Source organism: Geotrypetes seraphini, chromosome 8, assembly GCF_902459505.1.
Source record: "Geotrypetes seraphini chromosome 8, aGeoSer1.1, whole genome shotgun sequence".
NCBI lineage: Eukaryota > Metazoa > Chordata > Amphibia > Gymnophiona > Dermophiidae > Geotrypetes > Geotrypetes seraphini.
Window position 1 is genome coordinate 110,891,382 of NC_047091.1, and position 24,014 is coordinate 110,915,395.

Here is a 24,014-nt window from a genome sequence, read left to right on the forward strand (position 1 = left end):
ACGACAGAGCTTGTGTTGGTGGCTTCAACCAGAGTCGTCGGAGAAAAGCATGCCACTGCGCATTTCATCTTGGGTGATTCTGACCACAGATGCCATCCTCTTTGGTTGGGAGGCGTTGCCTTGGTTACCCAGGGCCAATGGACGCCATTGCAAAGGAAGTGGTTCATAAACCAACTGTAGCTGTGAGCCATTCAGCTTGCCCTGCAAATGTTGGAAAAATTCCTAGAAGGCAAAGTAGTTAGGGTTTTTTCAGACAACGTCACAGCGGTGACATGTTAGTCGACAGGGAGGCGCAAGAAGTACTCTGCTTCGCCTGGAGGCAAAGTTATTCCATTGGGCAGAATCTCGCCTGCAAGAACTCTCAGCACCGCATGTAGTGGGAGTAGACAATATGCAACCAACTATCTCAACCGACAGATTTGGACCCAGAGGAGTGGCCTCTGTCCCACAAAGTATTTGACTGCATAGTGCGTTGAAGAGGGCAGCCAGTGCTCAACCTCATGGCATTGACAGAAAACAAGAAAGTGGATCGGTTCTTCAGCCACAGGTTCAAGCCGGGAAGCACTTGCTTTGATGCCCTAGTTCAATTGTGCCTAGAACAAGGGCTGCTGTATGTGTTTCCCCTATGACCCATGATAGGCTGGGTATGGTGGATAGCGAACTGTCCAGGGTTGGTAATCCTGTTGGCGTTGGACTGACCGCGTCAGCCTTGGTATTAAGACCTGGTGTGCTTTCAAAAGACAAGATGTCCAAAATCGCCGGTGCATTTGAATCTCCTGTCGCAGGGTCCAGTTCCCAAAGAGAGTCCAGAATGCTTTGGTCTTATGGCATGGCTCTTAATTGCAGAAAGGTTACTCAGAAGTGGTCATAGCTACCCTTCTTAGAGACAAGAGACCAACAATGATTGAGGCCTATGCAAAGGCATGGAAGTCATTTCAAAGATGGAGCCATTAAAAGCTCCCGGTGTCAGTAGTTTAGGCGTTTCTGTAGGCCAGTCTGGATAAAGGTCTGGCAGTGGGATCCCTCAAAAGTGCAGGAAGCAGGTCTTTCATGCTTCAGAGCCCAAGTGGAAAAGGACTGTTTGGCCTTGCATCCTGACATAACCAGGTTTTTGAAGGGGGCGTGGCTTGGACGCGAATTCTGATGGTTGGGTAAGAGAATAGCTCCGTGCAGACAGGCTCTATTTATAGAAAATACTACAAAAAATTTAAAAAGAAAAAAAGCTGAAAATTATCAGATTATGGCCAAATCAAAAGCCGTCAAAACAGCAGTCAGGGAGGCTAAATTCCTCATGGAGGAGTCTCTAGCAAAGAACATCCAGAAGGGAGATAAATCCTTCTTCAGGTATATCAGTGATAGAAGAAAAAACTCAGGCGGGATTGTACGTCTTAGGAAACCAGACGGAGACTATGTGGAAAAGGATTCGGAAAAAGCCCAACTATTAAATGAATACTTCTGCTCAGTCTTCACCCGAGAAGCGTCAGGGCTCGGCCCTCAGCTACAGACAAGGGTTGGCTCAGTTGACCCGTTTAGTAACTTTGAGTTTACGCCCAGCAGTGTCTACGGTGAGCTGTCAAAGCTCAAGGTTAACAAAGCAATGGGGCCGGACAACCTGCACCCCAGGGTGCTTAGGGAGCTGAGTGATGTCTTGGCGGAGCCACTGTCCGCGCTCTTCAACCTCTCCCTTAGTACAGGCAGCGTCCCGTTGGACTGGAGGACGGCTAACGTCATTCCACTCCACAAGAAAGGCTCAAAGATGGAGACAGCAAACTACAGACCAGTGAGTCTAACATCGATAGTGAGCAAACTAATGGAAACTCTAATCAAACACCAATTAGATAAGATCCTGGATGAGGAGAATCTACGGGATCCCCGACAACATGGATTTACTAAGGGGAGATCCTGCCAATCCAACCTGATCAGCTTCTTTGACTGGGTAACGGGGAAGCTGGATATAGGGGAGTCCCTGGACATCGTGTACCTGGACTTTAGCAAAGCATTCGATAGCGTACCACACCGCAGGTTACTGAGCAAGATGAGTTCTATAGGATTAGGTAACACATTGACGAAATGGGTTGGGAGCTGGCTTGGAGGTAGGCTCCAAAGGGTGGTGGTGAACGGCACCCCCTCCGAAATGACGGAGGTGATTAGTGGAGTACCACAGGGCTCAGTCTTGGGCCCAATCCTATTCAACATCTTTATAAGAGACTTGGCAGAAGGGCTTCGAGGTAAAATAACATTATTCGCCGATGACGCCAAACTGAGTAATGTAGTGGGCAAATGCACAACAGACGAAGATTCAGTGCCCGACAACATGATGCACGACCTACTCCTACTGGAGCGATGGTCTAGGACATGGCAACTCAACTTCAATGCCAAAAAATGCAAAGTTATGCACCTGGGCAGCCAGAATCCATGCAAGTCTTATACCCTTAATGGCGAGATCCTAGCAAAAACGGTAGCAGAACGAGACTTGGGGGTAATCGTCAGTGAGGACATGAAGTCTGCCAATCAAGTGGAGCAGGCTTCGTCCAAGGCAAGACAAATCATGGGCTGCATACGAAGGGGTTTCGTCAGTCGTAAGGCGGAAGTCATTATGTCATTGTATAGATCCATGGTGAGGCCCCACCTGGAATACTGTGTGCAATTCTGGAGGCCGCATTATCGCAAGGATGTGCTGAGACTGGAGTCGGTGCAAAGAATGGCCACCCGGATGGTCTCGGGACTCAAGGATCTACCATACGAAAAACGGCTTGACAAATTACAGCTATACTCGCTCGAGGAGCGCAGAGAGAGGGGGGACATGATCGAGACGTTCAAGTATCTTACGGGCCGCATTGAGGCGGAGGAAGATATCTTCTTTTTCAAGGGTCCCACGACAACAAGAGGGCATCCGTTGAAAATCAGGGGCGGGAAACTACGAGGTGACACCAGGAAATTCTTTTTCACTGAAAGAGTGGTTGATTGCTGGAATAGTCTTCCACTACAGGTGATTGAGGCCAGCAGCGTGCCTGATTTTAAGGCCAAATGGGATCGGCACATGGGATCTATTCACAGGGCAAAGGTAGGGGAGGGACATTAAAGTGGGCAGACTAGATGGGCCGTGGGCCCTTATCTGCCGTCTATTTCTATGTTTCTATGTTTCTATGGCATCTAGCAAACAGAACAAAAGTGATTCGGGGGCTGGAGGATCCGGTACAGGAAGTAATAAGAGATCAAAACCGGAGCCGGGCACTCCTCCTTCAAAAGTCCCGTTGCCATCAGATGAAAGCCCCGATGTTATGGAAGAATTGCGGCAAATTAAAGAAATTGTATTAGATAGCAACAAAAAACTACAAAAAGCTATCGATGATGCAGTAGTGCTTACTAAAAGAGTGGATATGGCGGAAAACAGAATAAATATTTTGGAAGACAACTTTGAACAACTGAATCTGGACATGAGACAAAGCAAAATAATATGGAAAGAGGTAGAGGAAATTAAAAGAGACCTTGAAGACAGCCGGAACCGCGAGAGAAAAAATAATTTAAGAATCATAGGAATGCCAGAAGGGCACACCGGATACCAGCACAGAAGAAAACTTCACAAACGGGTCCAAGGACTTTAATTTTTAAACTTCTGCGATATCAACAAGCGATGGAAATTTGTCAATTTGCCAAAGAGAACAAAAATCTCAGATGCCAGGACGCAAAAATACACATTGTCCCTGATTTTGCGAGAGAAACTGCATCCAAAAGAAAAAAATTTCTGGATATGAGGCCCCAATTGAAATCGCTAGGGGCTAGATACGGGCTCCTCTATCCAGCAATAATGAAAATCACAATTGCAAATAAAACTCAAAATTTTTCAGACCCTAAAAAGTTACAAGAATTTCTAGACCAACATGAACAACCAATGACATCCTAAAAGTCATTTTAATGGGAAATTTCCTGGTCAATACTGATTATTTATTTATTTATTTATTTATACTTTATTAAACTTTACTTTATAAATATTGATCTTATTATCAGAAATATAAACAAGATCTTCAGTTAAACCTTAGAATTTTTATGGATTGATTTCAAATTCCAATGGAATGGAATCGCACGTGCCTGTGCACAAGTATGGAACTATAAGAAAAACAACGATCTCAACAGAAAAGGAAAAAACATAAAATATGATTACATGACCTTACATTTCTTAAATGAAAAGTTTTACAATATTATTAGATGAAAATATACTTGCATGTAAGATTGTGGTGATAGTGGAGTTCTGAACGAGATGTTAACACAGGATATGAATTTGTTAACCTTATGTAGGAGTGGCAATGATTGGCTTTATATAGACAGGAGGCGTTACTTAAAAGGGAGGAGGAGGAAGTCTTCAATAATATTACCAAATATATCGTGAAGTATAAAAAGAATAGGATTGGTTGAAATGAAGTATTTCCTGTTAGAGGATATACTTCCGTTTTGAGTTTGCGTTTCAAAGTATGTTTCTTCCGAATATATGTCTAGCGGTTTATATAATTCATTATTTTAATGGAAAAAAAAATAAAAATCTAAAAGAAACCGCAAAATTCTGCTTATAACACCTCCATGTTGTTACACAGCTTGCTCAGCCTTGGCAAAGTTAGACAAAAACTGTAGGCTCAATGCAATCAAAGCAAGGCTTTCACTCTTGAGGACCATGCAGCTTCAATCCTGAGATTGACTCACATCATCCCACTGCAGGCTTCCCAGAGGCTACTCAGGTAATGGGAGGACCCAAACACTCGCGCCATATCAAAACAAGCAAGGGAGGCAAGAGCTCCAATTTCATAGTTCAATAAGTGGTAACGCCCACTCGGGAGCTGCACCTGGGAGCCCTCCCCCTTGCATGACCTCAGAAGCTGTGAAGCACACAAATTGATTGCATCCAGCAAACATGCCATACAGTCACCAACCCCTAACTACTCCATATCCATTCTTTGCCCGTCAGGCTGTGCCACCCTAGGAGCCTCTCATTGCATGCTATTCCTCCTGCTGCTGCATAAATTTTTTCGAGATGTTCCAGAGCATGGCCAAAGGAAAGAACTTTCCCCTAGAGCAGTCATCTATAGAGACAGTGGCTAACAATCTCAGAACTCTACCCTGAGAAACAAAAAAAAAAAAAAAAATATTCGAGTATGAAATTTATTGTTTAGAGACGTTTCATTCTGGTTTGGGAATATTATATTTCTTTTCGATTCCCACTCATGACCTAACCGAAGGTAAGATTAATGGAGGAGTACTTTATAAATTTAAGGTAGATTTTGAATCATAAATCTTCCTCCAAGACCCATTAATTTAATTTAATGCCCAATACAACTTATACTGTGATGATAATTACAATATAATATAATTACTAAATAATAATATAATATATGTAAAGACAAACCTGGGGTAAATATTATTGCATATTTTATTGGAAATATATAATTAAATTAGTCAAGAGGTAAGATAATATATCTCTTATGTGAACTTCGTTACATCAAATTTGAGTCTATGATTTATAGGCTTAGGGGGAAAAAGATTTTGCTAGATACAAAAAAAAAAGTTTAATTGATAGATGGTAATAATTAAATAGTAGTAATTAAAGTAATCCCACTTTGGTTTCAAACTATAGGCCAATATCTTTAATAAATGTAGATGGTAAATTATTAGCAAAAATATTAGCGTTAAGATTGGCTAAAGCTCTCTCTCATATTATAGGTATGCATCAAACAGGATTCGTTGCTCAAAGACATTCATCTCATAATACCAGATTAGCATTCCACATGTTATATTTAACAAAGAAAATGAATGAGCCTACTTTTGCTGTTTCTCTAGATGCAGAAAAGGCTTTTGATAAAGTAGAATGGACCTTTATGTATCAGACATTGGAATGGTTTGGTATAGGTCCTGGATTCATACAAATAATACAAACATTGTATAGCTCCCCTTCTGCTAGATTATATATTAATAATACTTTTTCAGAAAAATTTAATTTACAGAGGGGAGTTAGACAATGTTGTCCCTTGTCTCCTTTATTGTTTGATATTGTTTTAGAACCCTTAATATTAGCTATCCAACAAGTAAAGGAAATACAAGGTATACCACACTCAGATAGAGAATATAAGGTATCTGCTTATGCAGATGATTTACTATTGTATTTGAGGAATCCAGAATCTACCATTCCATATTTACTTGAGTTGATTGAGAAATTTGGAAAGTTTTCAGGATATAAGATAAATTGGAATAAATCAGAAGTTCTTCCATTAAATGTACACTGTACAAAAGGTTTATTTGATACATTCTCTTTTGTTTGGAAGGAGGAGGCTATTAAATATCTGGGAATTTGGATTACAAAAACAGTGGATGGAACAATGAAAAGTAATGAAAAATGCATATTACAAAAGGTGACAAATGTGTGAGCAATGGAATCCTTTGCATTTATCTTGGTGGGGAAGAGTACAAACTGTTAAAATGATGATTTTGCCTGTAGTTTGTTACCAAATGGGGATGATACCAGTTTTCTTTCAAGAATCTTTTTATAAAAAATTAAATAGGATTTTGACAAAATTTATTTGGCTTGGTAAAAACCCCAGAATTGCTTTAGTGTCGTTGCAAAGGCCAATTGTGGAGGGCGGGGTAAATTTTCCCAATTTTTATAGGTACCATCAAGCCTATATTTTACGTCAAGGTATGTATTGGATCCTCCCAGAGCCCACTGATAATATTCCAGACTGGTTCTGGTTAGAATGGAGACTTATGTTTCCCTTGCGTCTCAGTCACTTAATTAGTATCAAAATGCCAAGGTTATATAAAGAGCATAAAATATTTATGGCTACCTGGAAAACTCTAAGATATATAAGTAATCTAACTCCTATTCCAATAAGTAAATCAACAACTCAAACGATTTGGTTAAACCCCAAGATCAAAATTGGCGGTTTTAAAATCATCTGGAAACATTGGATGATAGCAGGTATTCGTATTTTAGATGATGTAATACAAAATGGTAAGTTGCTGGAGTTTTCACAATTCCAACATAAATTTGATATTAATAAGTCACAATATTTTAGATGGTTGCAATTGAAGCAATCCATTCAGGTAGGGTTCCCTGAATGGAAAAATCTTACTAACTATCATAGTTTGGAATTCTTATGTTTCCAGATGGATTCAACAGATCATAAAGCCGCACAGTGGTATAAATTAATATCTGGATTTGTAAATAAAAAACCAAAAAATGGTCTTGGAGACATTTGGAGCATTGAGATAAAGCACCAAATTACTGCATCTCAATGGCCACGACTTTGGTCTTGGAGGTTAAAATGTACGGTGTCAGCATCTATGAGACAAACTTGGTTTTTTCTTTTTCATAGAGCATTTTGGACCCCTGTTCGTTTACAAAAGATAGATAGTTCTAAGTCTAATAGATGCTGGCACTGTCATGTTGAAGTCGGGACATTAGATCACCTTTTATTCTATTGTCCATTCATCTTATTATTCTGGAAATCAATTTGGCCTCAAATCAATAGGATGTTGGAAAATCTGGTAGCCTTGACATATGATACTATTTTATTTGGCACAACTATGAGAGCAAGAAGTCAAATTTCGGCAAGCAACAACAAACTTCTGTTTATTTTAACTGGAATAGCAATGCAGCAAATAACATACAATTGGAACTACAATTTTTGGTGGAATTCTGTATGCCATATATACAAAATGGAACTCACCATTCCAACACAAAAAGGCTATGTGAGTAAATTTCAAAAAGTCAGGGGACCGTTAACAGATTTCTGTAATGAATGATTAACTTTTCCCATGATAAGATTTTTGATTAGAGGGAAATGGGGTGGGATTTTATTTCTGATTATTACATACTATATCAATATTAGAATGAATTTACAATAAAGTGGATTATATGTATTACTGATTGGGAGGGAGGGAGGGGTGGGGGATTATTATATTCAATAAGAATTATATAAATTTAGATTTCTTGTATAATATTATAACTTTATATAATATTAATTTTTTAAAGAAATGTTAAATTTGATGTTAATATGTGAGTTAATCAAGTGTGTATATTCAAGTTTCTAATGAGTTTATTTGAAACACTTGTTGTAACATAAGAAAATAAATAAAGATTTATAAACCGAAGGGAACACTCAGATTGTGGCATCTGGTAAGACAGCCATTCCCATCGTAGAATCTTAACATCATTTTGAGGGGGCTTAGTAAGGCTCCATTCGAGTCATTGCAGGAAGCGTCACTGCTGGATCTGACATTGAAGACAGCATTCCTGGTAACCATTGTCTCGGCGAGAAGAGTCACTGAGATTCATGCACTATCATGCAGAAAGCCATTTCACAGACTTACAGACGTGGGAGTCTTCCTTTGTACAGGCCTTTCGTTTTTGCTGAAGGTTATGTTGGCCTTCCATATCAATCAGGAGGTCAGGTTACCAGCGTTCCATTCTACGGGTTCCAAAAAGAGTGTTGGACTTGCTAGATGTACGGAGAGTTCTCAGTTATCTCGAAGTGACGAATGAATTTTGTCTCTCAGATCATCTTTTTGTCCTCACCAATGCTGCTAGGCTGGGTAAGCTAGCATCTAAGGTGACTATTTCCAGACGGATTCATAAGGCGATCTTATTGACATACATTTGCTGTGGGAAACAGCTCCCAATTTCCTTGAGAGCACATTCTGCTGGAGGGGTGGTGGCTTCGTGGGTAAAGTCTCGGGCAATCCCTCCCGAAGAGATTTGTAGGTCAGTTATATAATCTACTCTTCATACATTTACAAAGTTTAACAGAGTGGATGTGTGTGATTGGATTGAGTGGTCGTCACTCATCACTTCATCACCTCCAGGCACTTCTGGTCTTCTATCTCGCTCGCATACTTCTAAAACCTGACCATGCTCCTCCAAGCTCTTCCCAGGTTGCCACCAGATTCTCCAAACCCTCCCTTGGACTTCTGGGTTTTAGCTGCCAGTACCATTACCAGTCTTGTCCGCTAGTTGCCACCAGCTCCGCTGGTCTCTCCTCTGGTTTCTAGCCAGTCACTGCCAGTCCAGCGTTTCTCATTCTTTACCAGGTCCTCTACAATCCTCATTGGACCTCTGGGTCTTCGGGCTGCTTCTGATACCATTACCAACTGGTCCGCAGTGAGAATGATCAGAACAAACAAAGAAAAACTGCAGACAAGAGTTTATTAAAACAGATGTATGTTACGGTTAGTGTCACCACCTTTTGGCAAACCAGGGGACCCGACACAGTCTGTGTTTTGGTTAACACGCCTTCATCAGGGGTCCCTAATGTGAAAGGTATCGAATAAAACTGCAACTAGAATAAACTTGAGCCTGTGTAAAAAAAAGTAAAACTAGTCGCCATAACAGTAACTCCATACAGGATATTGCAATAGTTACTGCTACAGCGACTAGTTTTACGTTTTTTACACAGGCCCAAGTTTATTCTAGTTGCGGTTTTACTCGATACCTTTCAAATTAGGGACTCCTGATGAAGGCGTGTTAACCAAAACGGACTGTGTCGGGTCCCCTGGTTTGCCAAAAGGTGGCGACACTAACTACAACATATATCTGTTTTAATAAACTTAGCCTGCATCTTGTACTCTTGTCTGCAGACATGTCTAGGAGTCATGAGGCCCCACCCTGTCAGAATTTGTCTTCTTACTACCTCGGACAGAGTGTATGTCCATACTTGGAGATTTCTCCTGTCAGATTGATATGAAAAGTAAAATAGTAAATGTAAAAAAAAAAAAAAATGAGACTCAGAGATCCAAGTGTTAGTGCTGGTTGCTCTTTGACAGGTGGGTTGTTTGTTCCACCTGGGTTTACATTATGGGCTGATTAACTTACAGAGCAGAAAACAGAAATGTATTGTTGGGAATGTTCCCCATACCCCTTCTTCCTATTTCTAATGTTGTAGTAATGATTGCTTTGGTACAAACTGAAGAGGGCATTACAGCCAATGGAGAAGGAGGCAGAGTTGAAGAATGTAAATTTCAGCCTTCTGTAACACAACTCACAATTTGGGGGATATTACCTATAGTCAGGACTCTTAGACACATCTACCAGAAAGAAGATTATTGAGGTAAGAACCTAATCTTCTGATGTACAAAATGCTGATATCCTAGAGCAGGGGTGTCAAAGTCCCTCCTCGAGGGCCGGAATCCAGTCGGGTTTTCTGGATTTCCCCAATGAATATGCATTGAAAGCAGTGCATGCAAATAGATCTCATGCAGATTCATTGGGGAAATCCTGAAAACCCGACTGGATTCTGGCCCTCGAGGACCGACTTTGACACCTGTGTCCTAGAGTCAGAATGTACTATCTCTGCTCCATGGTTGACATGCAAGCACATTTGCAGAGCCTCAGTACAAGATATTTGCAAAGCAGCCACCCTGGTCCACTATCCAAACCTTTGAAAAACACTGCTGTCTGGACTATTCATCAAATACAGACTTAATATTTGGTCACACAGTGTTCAACTCTGTTTTAAATACTTAAGCTTTCCACCAGCATCAACATTGTGTGTTATAGATCCAACAAACTGGCTAAATTAGGAGCGCTATTTTCTGCTCAAAGATCCACACTGTCCATGGAGAAGATTGAGTTGCATATCTGTAACGGATTTTTTTTGTGGACAGATGACCTTTTTTTTTCAGCCACACAAAATTGCCCTCCCAGCCCACAGTTGAAGCTAGCTAGATGATGGATTGATAAGTTTATAGCATGTATAGTAGGGCATAGTAGGTGGGAATACCCACACATTCACAGAAATATCTTCTAAAGATTTCTGTGCTAAGAATCCAGCTTGTCTGTTCTATCATAGTAACATCGTCGCATATGTGGCTGAAAGATCCATCTGTCTGCAGAAAACGGTTATGTAACTCTATTTTGTTTCCTTTTACTTCCTTCTAGTTGCTGGCTGTGGTTCGGTCACAAGATAATCCATAGTCCTAGAGCAGTTCCTAAGATGTAAAAGTCCTTGTATGGCCTCAGCTGAGTCCCTGTTCCCTTGACCCTTTACTACATTCTACAAGTATATGGAGTGTTAGGTTTGTGCAGTGTGTTAATTTCCAGAAATAGCTACCTTCTTCATAGATTTACTGAAGGATAGGATTGCTTTACCACTGTAAACTCTACATAGGTGTATGCTAGATACTTCTATGATTGCTCTAAAACATCTGTAGTTTATTTTTAACGGCACCCATTCTCCTTTTAATTGCTTTCTAGAGAGGCTTTGCTAACCTGCACTGTAACATCGCCAGTCCTAGTTGTGCAGGAGACAGAAACAGCCATCCAGGTCTCTGAAGAGGAAGATGATGTGCCAGTCACAGACATTTACTTTGTAAGCACTAAATGAATGAAGATTTTTTTTTTAAGCTCATAATTCTGTCTTTATTAGGTCAGCAGGCTTTTAAGCTCTTTTAAGACAATCTAGAATATGCAGTTCTTTCTGAGCCTCTTATAGACTAATCCACTCATGGACTCATGTAACCACTGATGACTCTCTCCCCCACCCATCACTTTCTTTTCCTCGGCAATTATTATATTGACCGCCTACAGGAAAATGGAAAGGGTAATGTAAGCCACGGCCCTTCTTTCAGGTCTTGCAGTGTTGCCTGCAGAACCCTGTAAAAGGATCTAGTGATTTTTGAGATCTGTAAATTACAAAGTGCTAGTGAAGGCAACAACCTGTCACTGGATTTTTGACATTGCATAGGTTACCCCCCTGTGCCTCACCAGAACTCTTAACATTTGATTTTCTGTGCGACTCTTTCTTTTTTTAACCTTTTTGCAGTGACGTACCTAGCATATGTGACACCCGGGGCCCATCATTTTTTGACACCCCCCCATCTGTATGAAAAACATGATTTTTAATAACAATCCACATGTCGCACAAGATTGTACCTAGGAAAAGGCAGCATCTTACATACTGCAGTGAGCAATACATCAATACACCCATTGTAAAACGAAGCAAGCCAGTCTAGTACAGATCAATCCTGCACAGTCAATCCTAACAGAAAACCATGTCTTTTCGAAAACACAGAACACAGAAAACACCTTCACCTAGTATGTAATCACAAACTAACTCTTCCCCCTTTTACAAAACTGTAGTGAGGTTTTTAGCCACGGTGGTAACAGCTCAGATGCCAACACTAAAAAATGCTCTACAGTTTTTTAAATGGGGAGATAGAATAAAAATACATAGACAAAGGTTAAACTGAAGCACCAAGAAGCTGGTCTCTGCATACAATTCAACACCACAGAAACAGCGATGCATCTCCCCTAAAGCAAAGAAAAATAAATAAATAGAATTTTTCTACCTTGTCTTCTCTGGTTTCTCCTTTCCTCATCTTCTTGTCACTCTCTTCCTTTCATCCACTGTCTACCCTCTCTCTGCCCCTTCTATATGGCATCTTCTCTCCTTCTATTCCCTTTCCAGAAACTTTATGCCTCCCCTTTCCATCTCTCCCTTCACCCCTATTGGTTTGGCATCTCTCTCCTCTCCTTCCCTACCCCACACCCTCATGGTCTGGCATTTCACTCTCTCCTCTCCCTTTCCCCCACTTTCATCAGCATCTGCCCCCTATCTTTTCCTTCAACCCAATTCCATGCAGTATCCTTCCCCCTTATGTCTCTTTCCCCTTTCCTTGCACACCAATTCCATCAGCATCTGCCCTCTTTCTCTCCTTCCACCACCCTTCCATACCACCCTGACCTCCTTTCTCTCCTTCCATCACCTTGCTATGCTCCTTTCTCCATCCAAATCAGCAAGGTCCCACGATGACTGCTTCTGCTGCCTCTGCTCCGGAAAAGGTAAGTGACGTCGGAGAGGGGGTGGGCCGGCAGACGCAGGGAATTGCGGCAAGGTGCCGCATGACTGCTGCTGCCGATCCACCCCCCCTCCAACGTTGCTTACCTATTCCAGAGCAGAGGCAGTAGACGTCATCGTGGGACATTATGCACTTCAGCGCAGCTGCTGACTCTGCTCTGGAATAAGTACGGCAGCCGCGCTGAGGTGCCGTTTAGAGCAGCACGGGAGGTTCTGGACCCGGCCAGCTGTGCACCTTCTTGGAACATACACCCGGAACAGACCACCCCCCCCCCTTGGTACGCCGCTGCCTTTTTGATTGGTTTGGCTCTTTTAGAGTAATACCAGTGGTGTACCAAGGGGGTGTAGGGGGGGAGGTCTGCCCTGGGTGCAAGCCTCAAGGGGGTGCACAGTGGGCCCACTGGGTCCGGAACCACCTTCCCTATTCTACCACTGCTGCTTTCCTTAACCAGCAGCAGTAAACTTTAAATCAGGGGTGTCCGCGGCACTCCTTTCCTTCCTTCTGTGCCTCCCTCCAGCGGGTGTTTAGCTTGTGGCTGGCTCCTCTGCTCAGTGGTTTTCCGTTGAAAGCCGCAGGTGTTGGCTTCTCGTGGGATCCACGGCTGCGTCGGAAGCGTTCCCTCTGACATCGCGACGTTGGAAAGAAGGCTTCCGACACAGCTGTGGATTTGAACGGAAAAACGGCTGCAGCAAGGAACCAGCCAGAAATGCTACTGCTGCTGCACAGGAAAGGGAACGGGGTGAAGAGAAATGCTGCTGCACAGGGAAGGGGGGGAGAGAAATGCTGCTGCACAGGGAAGGGGGGGGAGAGAAATGCTGCTGCTGAACAGGGAAGGGGAAGAGAAATGCTGCTGCTGCTGCACAGGGAAGGGGGGAAGAACATAAGAATAGCCTTACTGGGTCAGACCAATGATCCATCAAGCCCAGTAGCCCGTTCTCACAGTGATCAATCCAGGTCACTAGTACCTGGCCAAAACCCATGGTGTAGCAATATCCCATGCTACCAATTCAGGGCAAGCAGTGGCTTCCCCCATGTCTTTCTCAATAACAGACTATGGACTTTTCCTCCAGGAACTTGTCCAAACCTTTCTTAAAACAAGCTACGCTATCTGCTCTTACCACATCCTCTGGCAATGCGTTCGAGAGCTTAACTAGTCTCTGAGAGAAATGCTCCTGCTGCTGCACCACCCAATTGGGGAAAGAGAGGGAAGGAGGGAGAAGGAAGACAAGGGAGAGGAATAAGAGATGCCAAGTCCATGCGAATTACAGGCCGGTGAGTCTCACCTCAATAGTGAGTAAACTCATGGAAAGACTTATTAAACACAAATTAGATACGATCCTGATCGAGGAGAATCTACAGGATCCCCACTAGCATGGATTCACAAAGGGAAAGTCCTGCCAATCCAATCTAATCAGCTTTTTTGACTGGGTAACAAGGAAACTGGATATGGGGGAGTCTCTGGACGTCGTATACTTGGACTTCAGCAAAGCTTTTGATAGCATCCCGCACCACAGATTGTTGAGCAAGATGACGTCGATGGGCTTGGGAGCAACATTGACAACATGGGTCAATGATTGGTTAAGCGGTAGACTCCAGAGGGTAGTGGTTGAGGGTACCCCCTCCAATACATCAGAGGTGACCAGTGGATTGCCACAGGGCTCGGTCTTGGGACCGATCCTTTTCAACATATACATAAGAGACCTAACTCAGGGGCTTCAAGGTAAAATAACATTATTCGCCGACACCGCCAAACTTTGCAACATAATAGGTAACAGTGCTTTGCCCGACAGTATGGAGCAGGACCTACTCTTATTGGAACATTGGTCCTCGACTTGGCAGCTAGGCTTCAATGCTAAAAAATGTAAGGTCATGCACCTTGGCAGCAGAAACCTGTGCAGAACTTACACTCTAAATGGTGAGACCCTAGCTAGGACTAAGGCAGAACGTGATTTGGGAGTGATCATTAGTGAAGGCATGAAAACTGACAATCAGGTGGAGAAAGCTGCATCCAAGGCTAGACAAATGGTAGGATGCATCCGTAGAGGTTTCGTCAGCCGTAGGCCCGAAGTCATAATGCCCTTATACAGATCCATGGTGAGACCTCATCTGGAATATTGTGTTCAATTCTGGAGACCACATTATCAAAAAGATGTGCGAAGAATTGAGTCGGTTCAACGAATGGCCACCAGGATGGTCTCGGGACTCAAGAACCTCCCATATGAGGAGAGACTGAATAAATTGCAGCTATACTCGCTCGAGGAACGAAGAGAGAGGGAGGACATGATTGAGACGTTTAAATATATCACGGGCTGTATCGAGGTGGAAGACGATATCTTCTTTCTTAAAGGACCTTCGACCACAAGAGGACATCTGCTGAAAATCAAGGGCGGGCAATTTCATGGCGACGCCAGGAAGTATTTCTTCACCGAAAGGATGGTTGATCATTGGAATGAACTTCCACTGCAGGTGATTAAGGCCAGCAGCGTGCTAGATTTTAAAAAGAAATGGGATATGCATGTGGGATCTCTAGCGGGGTGAAGTTCTGAGGGTGGGTCATTAGCGTGGGCAGACTTGATGGGCTGTGGCCATTTTCTGCCGTCATATTCTATGTTTCTAATGGGAGGGAAGGAGGGAAAGAAGATTCCAGACCATGGAAGGGGAGGGAGAGAGATGTCAGGGCATGGGGGGGAGGGAAGGGAAGGATATAGAGAGACCATGGTGTTTAGTGGGAAGGAAGGAAGGAAGTAAAGGAGAAGAGAGAGATGCCAGTGGAGACAGAAAAATGGAGAGGGGTGAAGCTGAAATGAATTATGTACAAAGGAGAGAAAGGGGCACAGGATATACAGTTTACTGAAGGGACATAGAAAGAAGGAAGATGCCATATGGAAGAGAGAGAGGGTGGACAGTGGATGGGAAGGGGCAGAGAGGGTGGACGGTGGATGGAAAGGGGCAGAGAGAGTGTGGGCAATAGATGAAAGGGGTAAAGAGAGAGTACAGAAACTGGGTGGAAGGGGCAAAGAGAGGGCAGATGTTGCATGGAAGGGATAGAGGACAAACGCTGTACACTTCCCCCTCCCCATTTGCGGTTTCGGCAATCGCGATTTCACATATTCGTGATTTTGGGGGGAGGGGGGAAAAAGAAAAAACCCCTCAGTTTAGCCTTCCCCCCGGCGTCCTGGCCTTACCTGGTAGTCTAGCGGGCTTTCGGGGCAGGAGCGATCTTCCTACACTCCTGCCAAGTGTAGATCGCCAATAGGAAATGGCTGTGGGGAGTTCCCGTCGTAGTCTCGAAAGAATACAGGAACTCACGGCAGCTATTTCCTATTGGCGATCTGCACGGGGTAGGAGCGTAGGAAGATTGCTCCTGCCCCGAAAGCCCGCTAGACCACCAGGTAAGGCCGGGATGCCGGGGGGAAGGCAGGAGAGAGGCGTGGGTGGGTCAGAGCCAGACCAGAAGATATTCACGGTATTTCACCATTCGCGGTCCGGCTCTGCCCCTATCCCCCGCGAATCCGGAGGGAGAAGTGTATAGAGAAGATGATTAAAGCAGAAACGACAAAAGGTAGAAAGATTTTTTTTATTGCTTTACTTAGAATCAAGTAGTATTGTAATTGTATTGATAAAAGTTTATAAATAGGAACTGGAAATAAGGCAATTTTTGGGGGGGACTAAAACCCTTTCCTCAGATCATGACAAGATACCATAACAGCAGTATATCTGAAGAAAGATTTGGCCTCTGAAAGCTAGTTGAAAAATAGATTAGTCCAATAAAATGTTTTTTTTCTTTTTTATCATTATTTGTTATTTCTGTTTGTTAATTTGTAAAATGGTGATTGTTATGTATCAGTTTTTTCAAATTTACATCTACTGTCTTTATATTTTGCACAGTATTAGGGGACATGCGGCATTGTTTCTGTGGTGTTGTGGTGTTGCATTGTATGCAGAGTCTGGTTTCTTGGCGGTTCAGTTTCTTTTGTCTACATATTTCTGTTTTTAGTTTGTGATTATTCCATATTGGGTGAGGGTGTATCTCTTCTGTGTGTATGAAAAGGACATAGTTTTCTGTTAGCATTGACTGTACAGGATCAATTGACTGTGCAGGATCTGGCTTGTTTAGTTTTACAATGTGTGTGTTGGTGTTCTAGTGCTCACTGCAGTGTTTAAGATGCTGCCTTTTCCTAGGTGCACTCTTGTGTGATATGTGGATTTTTAGTAAAAACATATAGATGAAGGGGTGTCAAAAAATGATGAGCCCTGGGTTCATATATGCTAGGTACGCCACTGAGCAACACTACCCTTTAGCTCAGTGTTTATTGCAGGTAAGAACAAAAGGAATTGTCTTGTTTTTAAATAAGAAATAAAATAGAACCCCCAAGCTAGGGAGATGGTTTTCAGCATTTATTGATTATTGGACGACAGCTCTGATTTGCCAGTTACAGATGTGATAATGGAATGTGTTGCCATTTGATTGATAGATAGAGCCTTAGCAAAAGATTTTCCAGCTTTCTCACTCCTGTGAAGACCTACATGAGAGGGAAGATTTTGTTAAGAGAGGTGTATTCAAAATGAAGCTCGCATCTGCTCCTATTTGAACAAAGGATAATTCTATAAAGGGCAAATATGTGTACATTTTAGGCAAGATCACTTACACTGGTAAGAATGCTGGCACCTAAATTGCTAAAAAAAAAACCACCACCACCAAAACATAAATTATAGTGTTCTATAATTTATATTCTTTAGCAACTCTCCAGACCAGCATAGGGTTAATCTTACAAGAGGGTATATATCTTATCATGACCAGTAGGTGGAGACTGAGACAAAACTTTGGAACTGTACATATCATGTGACCCCCCTCCCTAATTACCTCAGTCTTCTCTGTCTCCAGTAGGTGTGGTGAGCTGTACCCATCTCCCTTAGTAGGGCTGTTGGAATTTATTTAGGAATTTTTGTCCCTTTTTGTTGCCGGATTGAGCTTGGGTGGACCCTGTATGGGGGTCCGTCCGACCTCGGGGGTGTCAAACCCGGAGGGTCTCAAGTGGGTTCCTTCCCCCATCTTCCTCCACCTCAACATATTTTTTGTAGAGGTGCCTTAACAGTAAGCCTTACCCGCTGGTGGTAAGGCATATTGTTTAGAGAGCCAGTGGAGTCTGTTCTATGGAAAAAAAGATCCTGAGGCAGTGCCAGTCTAAAGGGTTGCTTTCCCTTTAAATATGCTGTAAATTACTGTATTTTTCAACTAACCGGCACTACACCTGAGCATAGCAGGAACGAGGCTGCTAGCAAACAACGTCAAGAGAGAAATAGAGCAGGCTTTAAACTAAGAAGAAGGGGAAAGCCGAAAGTCGACCTGACGTCGACGGTTCAGACAAGAGTATCCAAAGAAGATACTGAGCGGGAAAAATTCTGGGAACAAGCAGAAGACGGACAACAGGAGTCCAAGGAACAAGAGAAACTGATGAACAATAAGAGGGGCAAACAGATAGAATTAGAGGAACAGGAGAAATCGAAAAATCAGGTTGCTGACGAAAAAGATGCACCAAAAAATGAGGAAGAAAAGAGCAGAAATCAGGGACTGGCAGCTCAAATAGGGGATGGCATGAGGAGCAAAACACAAGGAAAACCAGCAGGAAAAAGAAAAGACCAGGATTTAAATTGCTTGTACGCAAATGCGAGGAGCCTAAAGACCAAAATGGGAGCATTAGAAGTCACAGCCAAAAAAGAGGACCTAGACATCATTGGAATCACGGAAACATGGAGGAATGAGGATAACCAATGGGACGTAGTACTGCCAGGGTACGAACTCTATAGAAGAGACAGGACTCACAAGAAAGGAGGAGGAATAGCACTATACATAAAATACACCATTCCCTCGTCCGGAGTGGATATGGAAACAAAGATGGAAGGATTAGAGTCATTATGGGTTAAATTATCAGGAAGAAATGACTTTGACATAAAATTGGGACTGTACTATCGCCCGCCTGGACAAAAGGAAGCAAACGACAAAGAACTGGCAGCAGAACTAAGGCGAGAAGGCAAAAACAGGAACGTGACGGTAATGGGGGATTTTAACTACCCCGGGATAGACTGGAGTATTGGAAACTCGAACTGTGCGAGGGGAACAGAATTCTTAGAGGCTGTGAGGGACTGCTTTATGGATCAGCTCGTCAAGGAACCAACGAGAGGGAATGCCACTCTCGACCTAATCCTCAACGGACTAGGGGGACCTGCAAAGGAAGTGGAAGTAGTAGGACCACTAGGAAACAGCGATCACAACATGATCCAGTACAAATTAGAAGTAGGCACAGCAAAAGGAAAAAGAACCACAGTGACAACGTTCAATTTCAAGAAAGGGAATAATGATGCTATGAGAGCAATGGTAAGGGAAAAACTCAGAAACAGTTCAAGGAAAACAGAAACCATAGAGCAAGTCTGGTCCCTATTCAAGGGCACAGTGCAAGAAGCACAACATATGTACATCCCCAGATTTAGAAAAGGGTGCTAAAAAAAACCGAACAAAAGACCCAGCATGGATAACAAATGAAGTGAAGAAAGCGATAGGGGACAAGAAAAAATCGTTCCGGAAATGGAAAAAGGACCAATCCGGGGAAAACTGGAAGAAACACAGGAAATGCCAAAAGAATGTCATCGAGTGGTTAGGAGAGCGAAAAGGGAATACGAAGAGAGGCTAGCCAGGGAGGCAAAAAATTTCAAATCGTTCTTCAGATATGTTAAAGGGAAGCAACCGGCGAGGGAGGAAGTAGGACCGTTGGATGATGGAGACAGAAAGGGAGTGATAAAGGAGGAAAAAGAGGTAGCCGAAAGGTTAAACAAGTTCTTCTCATCAATCTTCACAAGCGAGGACACATCCAGTGTACCAGAACCCAATGAGATCTTCCATGGAGACCAAGAAGAAAAACTGTCGACAATAGAGGTGAGCCATGAGGATGTCCTCCAATAGATAGATAGATTGAAAAGCGACAAATCACCAGGCCCGGACGGAATCCACCCTAGGGTACTAAAAGAACTAAGAAATGAGATAGCGGAAATACTCCAACGAGTTTGCAACCTATCCTTGAAAACTGGCGATATAACGGAGGACTGGAAGATAACAAATGTTACACCTATCTTTAAAAAGGGGTCGAGAGGAGACCCGGGAAACTACAGGCCGGTAAGTTTGACATCAGTTCCGGGCAAGATGGTAGAAGCACTGATAAAGGAAAACATCTGTGAACACATCGACAAAAATGGGCTAATGAAAGCGAGCCAACATGGCTTCTGCAAAGGAAGATCGTGCCAAACAAACTTACTGCACTTCTTTAAGGAGGTAAACAGCCAGTTGGACAAAGGGGAACCCTTTTACCTGGACTTCCAAAAGGCCTTTGACAAGGTACCCCATGAGCGGCTACTTAGGAAGCTGTGGAACCACGGGGTGGAAGGGGACGTACACAGATGGGTCAAACACTGGTTGGCAGGCAGAGGGTTGGAGTGAAGGGTCACTACTCGGACTGGAGGAGGGTCACGAGCGGAGTTCCGCAGGAGTCGGTACTCGGACCGCTGCTGTTCAATGTATTTATTAATGACCTGGAAACGGGGACGAAGTGTGAAGTTATAAAATTTGCGGATGACACTAAACTCTGTAGCAGGGTTAGAACTGCGGAGGAATGTGAGGACCTACAAAGGGACCTGAACAAACTGGAGGAATGGGCAAATAAATGGCAGATGAACTTCAATGTAGGGAAATGCAAGGTCATGCATATAGGAAAAAAGAACCCGATGTTCAGCTACCAAATGGGGGGATTAGTACTAGAGGGAAGTAACTTTGAAAGAGACTTGAGTGTGCTGGTGGACACAACAATGAAGTCAATGGCACAATGCGCAGCAGCCTCGAAGAAGGCAAACAAAATGTTGGGTATTATTAAGAAGGGTATTACAACCAGAACGAAGGAAGTCATCATGCCGCTGTACCGCGTGATGATACAACCACATCTGGAGTACTGTGTCCAATATTGGTCGCCGTACCTAAAGAAGGACATGGAGATACTTGAGAGGGTTCAGAGAAGAGCGACAAAAATGATAAAAGGTATGGAAAACCTTTATTACGCAGAGAGGCTAGAAAGGTTGGGGCTCTTCACCCTGGAGAAGCGAAGATTCAGAGGAGACATGATAGAGACTTACAAGATCATGAAGGGCATAGAGAAGGTGGAAAGGGACAGATTCTTCAGCCAATTGGGACCTATAAGAACAAGGGGGCACTTGGAGAAATTGAAAGGAGACAGGTTTAGAACAAATGCTAGGAAATTTTTCTTCACTCAGAAGGTGGTGGACACCTGGAATGCGCTTCTGGAGGATGTGATAGGACAGAGTACATTAAGGGGATTCAAAGAGGGATTGGACAAGTTCCTGAAGGATTTAGGGATTGAGGGATATAGATAGAGGTAGAGATAGGATCATGAAAGGGTATAGATAGAAGAAAAATGGGGATTAAAGGGTTTTAGACAAAGGATCTCTTACAGGTCATGTACCTGATGGGCCGCCGCGGGAGCGGGCTGCTGGGTGCGATGGACCCCTGGTCTGACCCGGCAGAGGCAACTCCTTATGTTCTTTCAGCTAGGTTGCGTATAGAGCAATTGAGCACTTCTCAGGGGGAGAGGTGCACAATTTGGTCCTGATGCGAGGCACTCGCATCTGGCCTGAAAACAGCTATTCAGGCCAGGGCGGTTGTGGAAGTCTTATTGGCATCAGTTGCTGGTGTCCAAGGCTCCTGCCCTAGTATCTCGCGGCCAGCACAGCTTTGCAGGGAAGCCCGGTCTTTTTCTGCAGCCCACGGAAGGATTTCATGTCAGTTGTTTTTTCTCTCAGCTGATGCCGGCTTTTGCTTGCTTTAGCGGCTGGGACAGTTCAATCTTCTCAGTGGCTATTTTTGGCGCGTTTTTTGCCATTTTACCTCAGATAGCCCCTCCATCTTGTATTTAGCCTCGGGTGCCTTCTCCCTGTTTTGACGTAACAGGGACAGGTTACAGCAGGGTCCCCTGCTGGGGCAGGGAGTCCCTTGGGGCTACCGGGGGGTTTTTCCCCCTCTTTTTATTTTGCTTTGTGTAAACCATATAGGCGGCCAGGGGTCCTTCTTGGGTCCAGGGGGTCTCGGGGATTTGTTCCCTCAGCGCCCCCCTGATGTTTTGACCCCTTAATTCTTTTCGTGTACCCCCTCCTCCTCCCTTGTCCAAGCACCCACGTACCGCTTCGGACAAGGACTTGTTGTCTGAGGAGAGTTTTAACTAATGCATGAGGACCTGGACCCTTAGGGACACCTCCAGGATCCTCTCGAGAAGACGGCCGCTGGTACTGGGGACTTGTTTTTTTTCCATCTACTAGCGTGGAGGCGTTTGAGGTGCACCTTTTTTCAGAGGGACAAGCTCTCAGATCTGATTCAGTAGATCGCCTCGGTGTTGCGCTTTGAGAAGGCGCCGCCTGCGACCCTGAGTGTGGAGGACCCTCTTCTTTGGGGGATTTCTTCTGCTTCCCTCTCTTGTCCAATACATCTGGGTTTTATTCCTGGATTTTATCCTGGCGCAGTGGACTTCACTGGAGGCGTCTTTTCGGTTTGCGCACTCCTTGGCTTGTTTGTATCCTGTCCCGGTGGGGGATAGGGCTACCTTAAAGTCGCCGGTGATGGACGAGGTGGTCTCAGATATTGCTATATGGCATACTGTGCCCGTCGAGGGCAGTTCTGTCTTAACAGACTCTGAGGAGCGTTAGTTGGATACCATTCTTAAACAAAATTTTGATGTCTGACTTTGGAGTCCAGGCAGCTATTTGTGCGGGACTGGTGGCTCGGGCCATGTTTCGGTGGGCCGAGCAGGTCCTTGACAGTGAGTGTGATGGTCAGGAGGTGGCAAAGATTCAGATGGCTGCCTCTTTCCTCTCAGGTGCCCTCTATAATAATAATAATTTATTTATATGCCGCCATACCGGGAAGGTTCTAAGTGGCTAACAGGAAAGCAATACATACAATTCTAATAAATACATCAAGATAAAATAAACACATGAATAGAATTGGAAAGATATGTTAAAAAAGCAAAGAAAGTTAAGATACCAGCCTGTTGAATAGTTGTGTCTTTAGCAATTTTCTAAAATCTAAATAAGAAGAAGCTTCTAACATCATTTTGCTGAGCCATGTATTCAATTTGGCAGCCTGAAATGAAAACGTTCTCTCGAGGAACCTCTTGTAGTGACAAGATTTTATGGAAGAGTATGTAAACAGATGTACTTTCCGTGTATTCTTGTTAAAGTGACTCAAAGAAAAATGAGGGAACAAGTAGCCTGGTGACATACCAAAAACTACTTTGTAACAAATACATGAAAACTTAAACATAACTCTAGATTCCACTGGCAGCCAGTGCAATTTTTGATAGAAAGGAGTAATATGCTCCCGTTTTTTTAAGCCATAAATGACTTCTTGAGGTTGTCTGTCAAATCCAAACCTGCGCGTTGGACCTTCTGGCTTTGTGCTTGGTCGACGGACGCAGTGTCCATCTCTAAACTCTCTAAATTTTCTTTTTCGGGGGTCTGTTGTTGCCAGAGGTTTTGAATTAGTTAGTTCAAACTCTGATGGACTCTAAAGTGCCCTGCTTGCCTGAAGACAGTGCTTGCCAGGCTCTTCAAGGTGGCACTGCTCAGGGGAGTCTGCGAGATTTCCGCTGGTACCGCCCTGAGCGTGGGACTGCTCACTACCCGACCTCTGATTTTGCCAGGGGTCATTTCTTTCAGCGAATGCAGTCCTGTTGGGCCCGTCGGGAGACTGAGAATCCCTCCATCGGTTCCCCCGCTGTCCATTCTGCCCAATGACTCTGTGCCCGCACTCCATCTGGTTCTGGTGGGTGCTCGGCTGGAGGTGATTCAGGATGGTTCTGCTCTGCAGTTTGCCCATTCCCTGCCAGATCATTTTCTAGCTGCTTCTTGTTATGCACTGTGGAAAAAGCAGGTTTTTTGCCAGATCCTTAAAAGATTGCTAGATCTCAGAGCTGTGGTTCCAGTGCCCCCTCCGGGTACTCGATTTACTTTGTGGTGCCCAAGAAAGAGGGGACTTTTTGACCCATCTTAGTTTTGAAGGGGGTTAACAGGGCTCTCACAGTTCCGTCTTTTTGCATGAAGATTCTGCAGTTGGTGATTTTGGCGGT

General features: G+C 43.7%; 1 protein-coding gene across 4 annotated transcripts in view; it reads left to right on the forward strand.

Annotated features, from left to right (window-relative positions):
* PIP5K1C (phosphatidylinositol-4-phosphate 5-kinase type 1 gamma) overlaps window positions 1-24,014 on the forward strand; it is a 193,796-nt gene that overhangs the window by 149,390 nt on the left and 20,392 nt on the right. For all 4 annotated transcript variants that reach the window (XM_033956714.1, XM_033956711.1, XM_033956712.1 and 1 more), the window contains one exon: window positions 11,234-11,348. In XM_033956714.1, coding sequence (XP_033812605.1) covers window positions 11,234-11,348 — 115 coding nt within the window. The remainder of the gene's footprint in view (window positions 1-11,233; window positions 11,349-24,014) is intronic.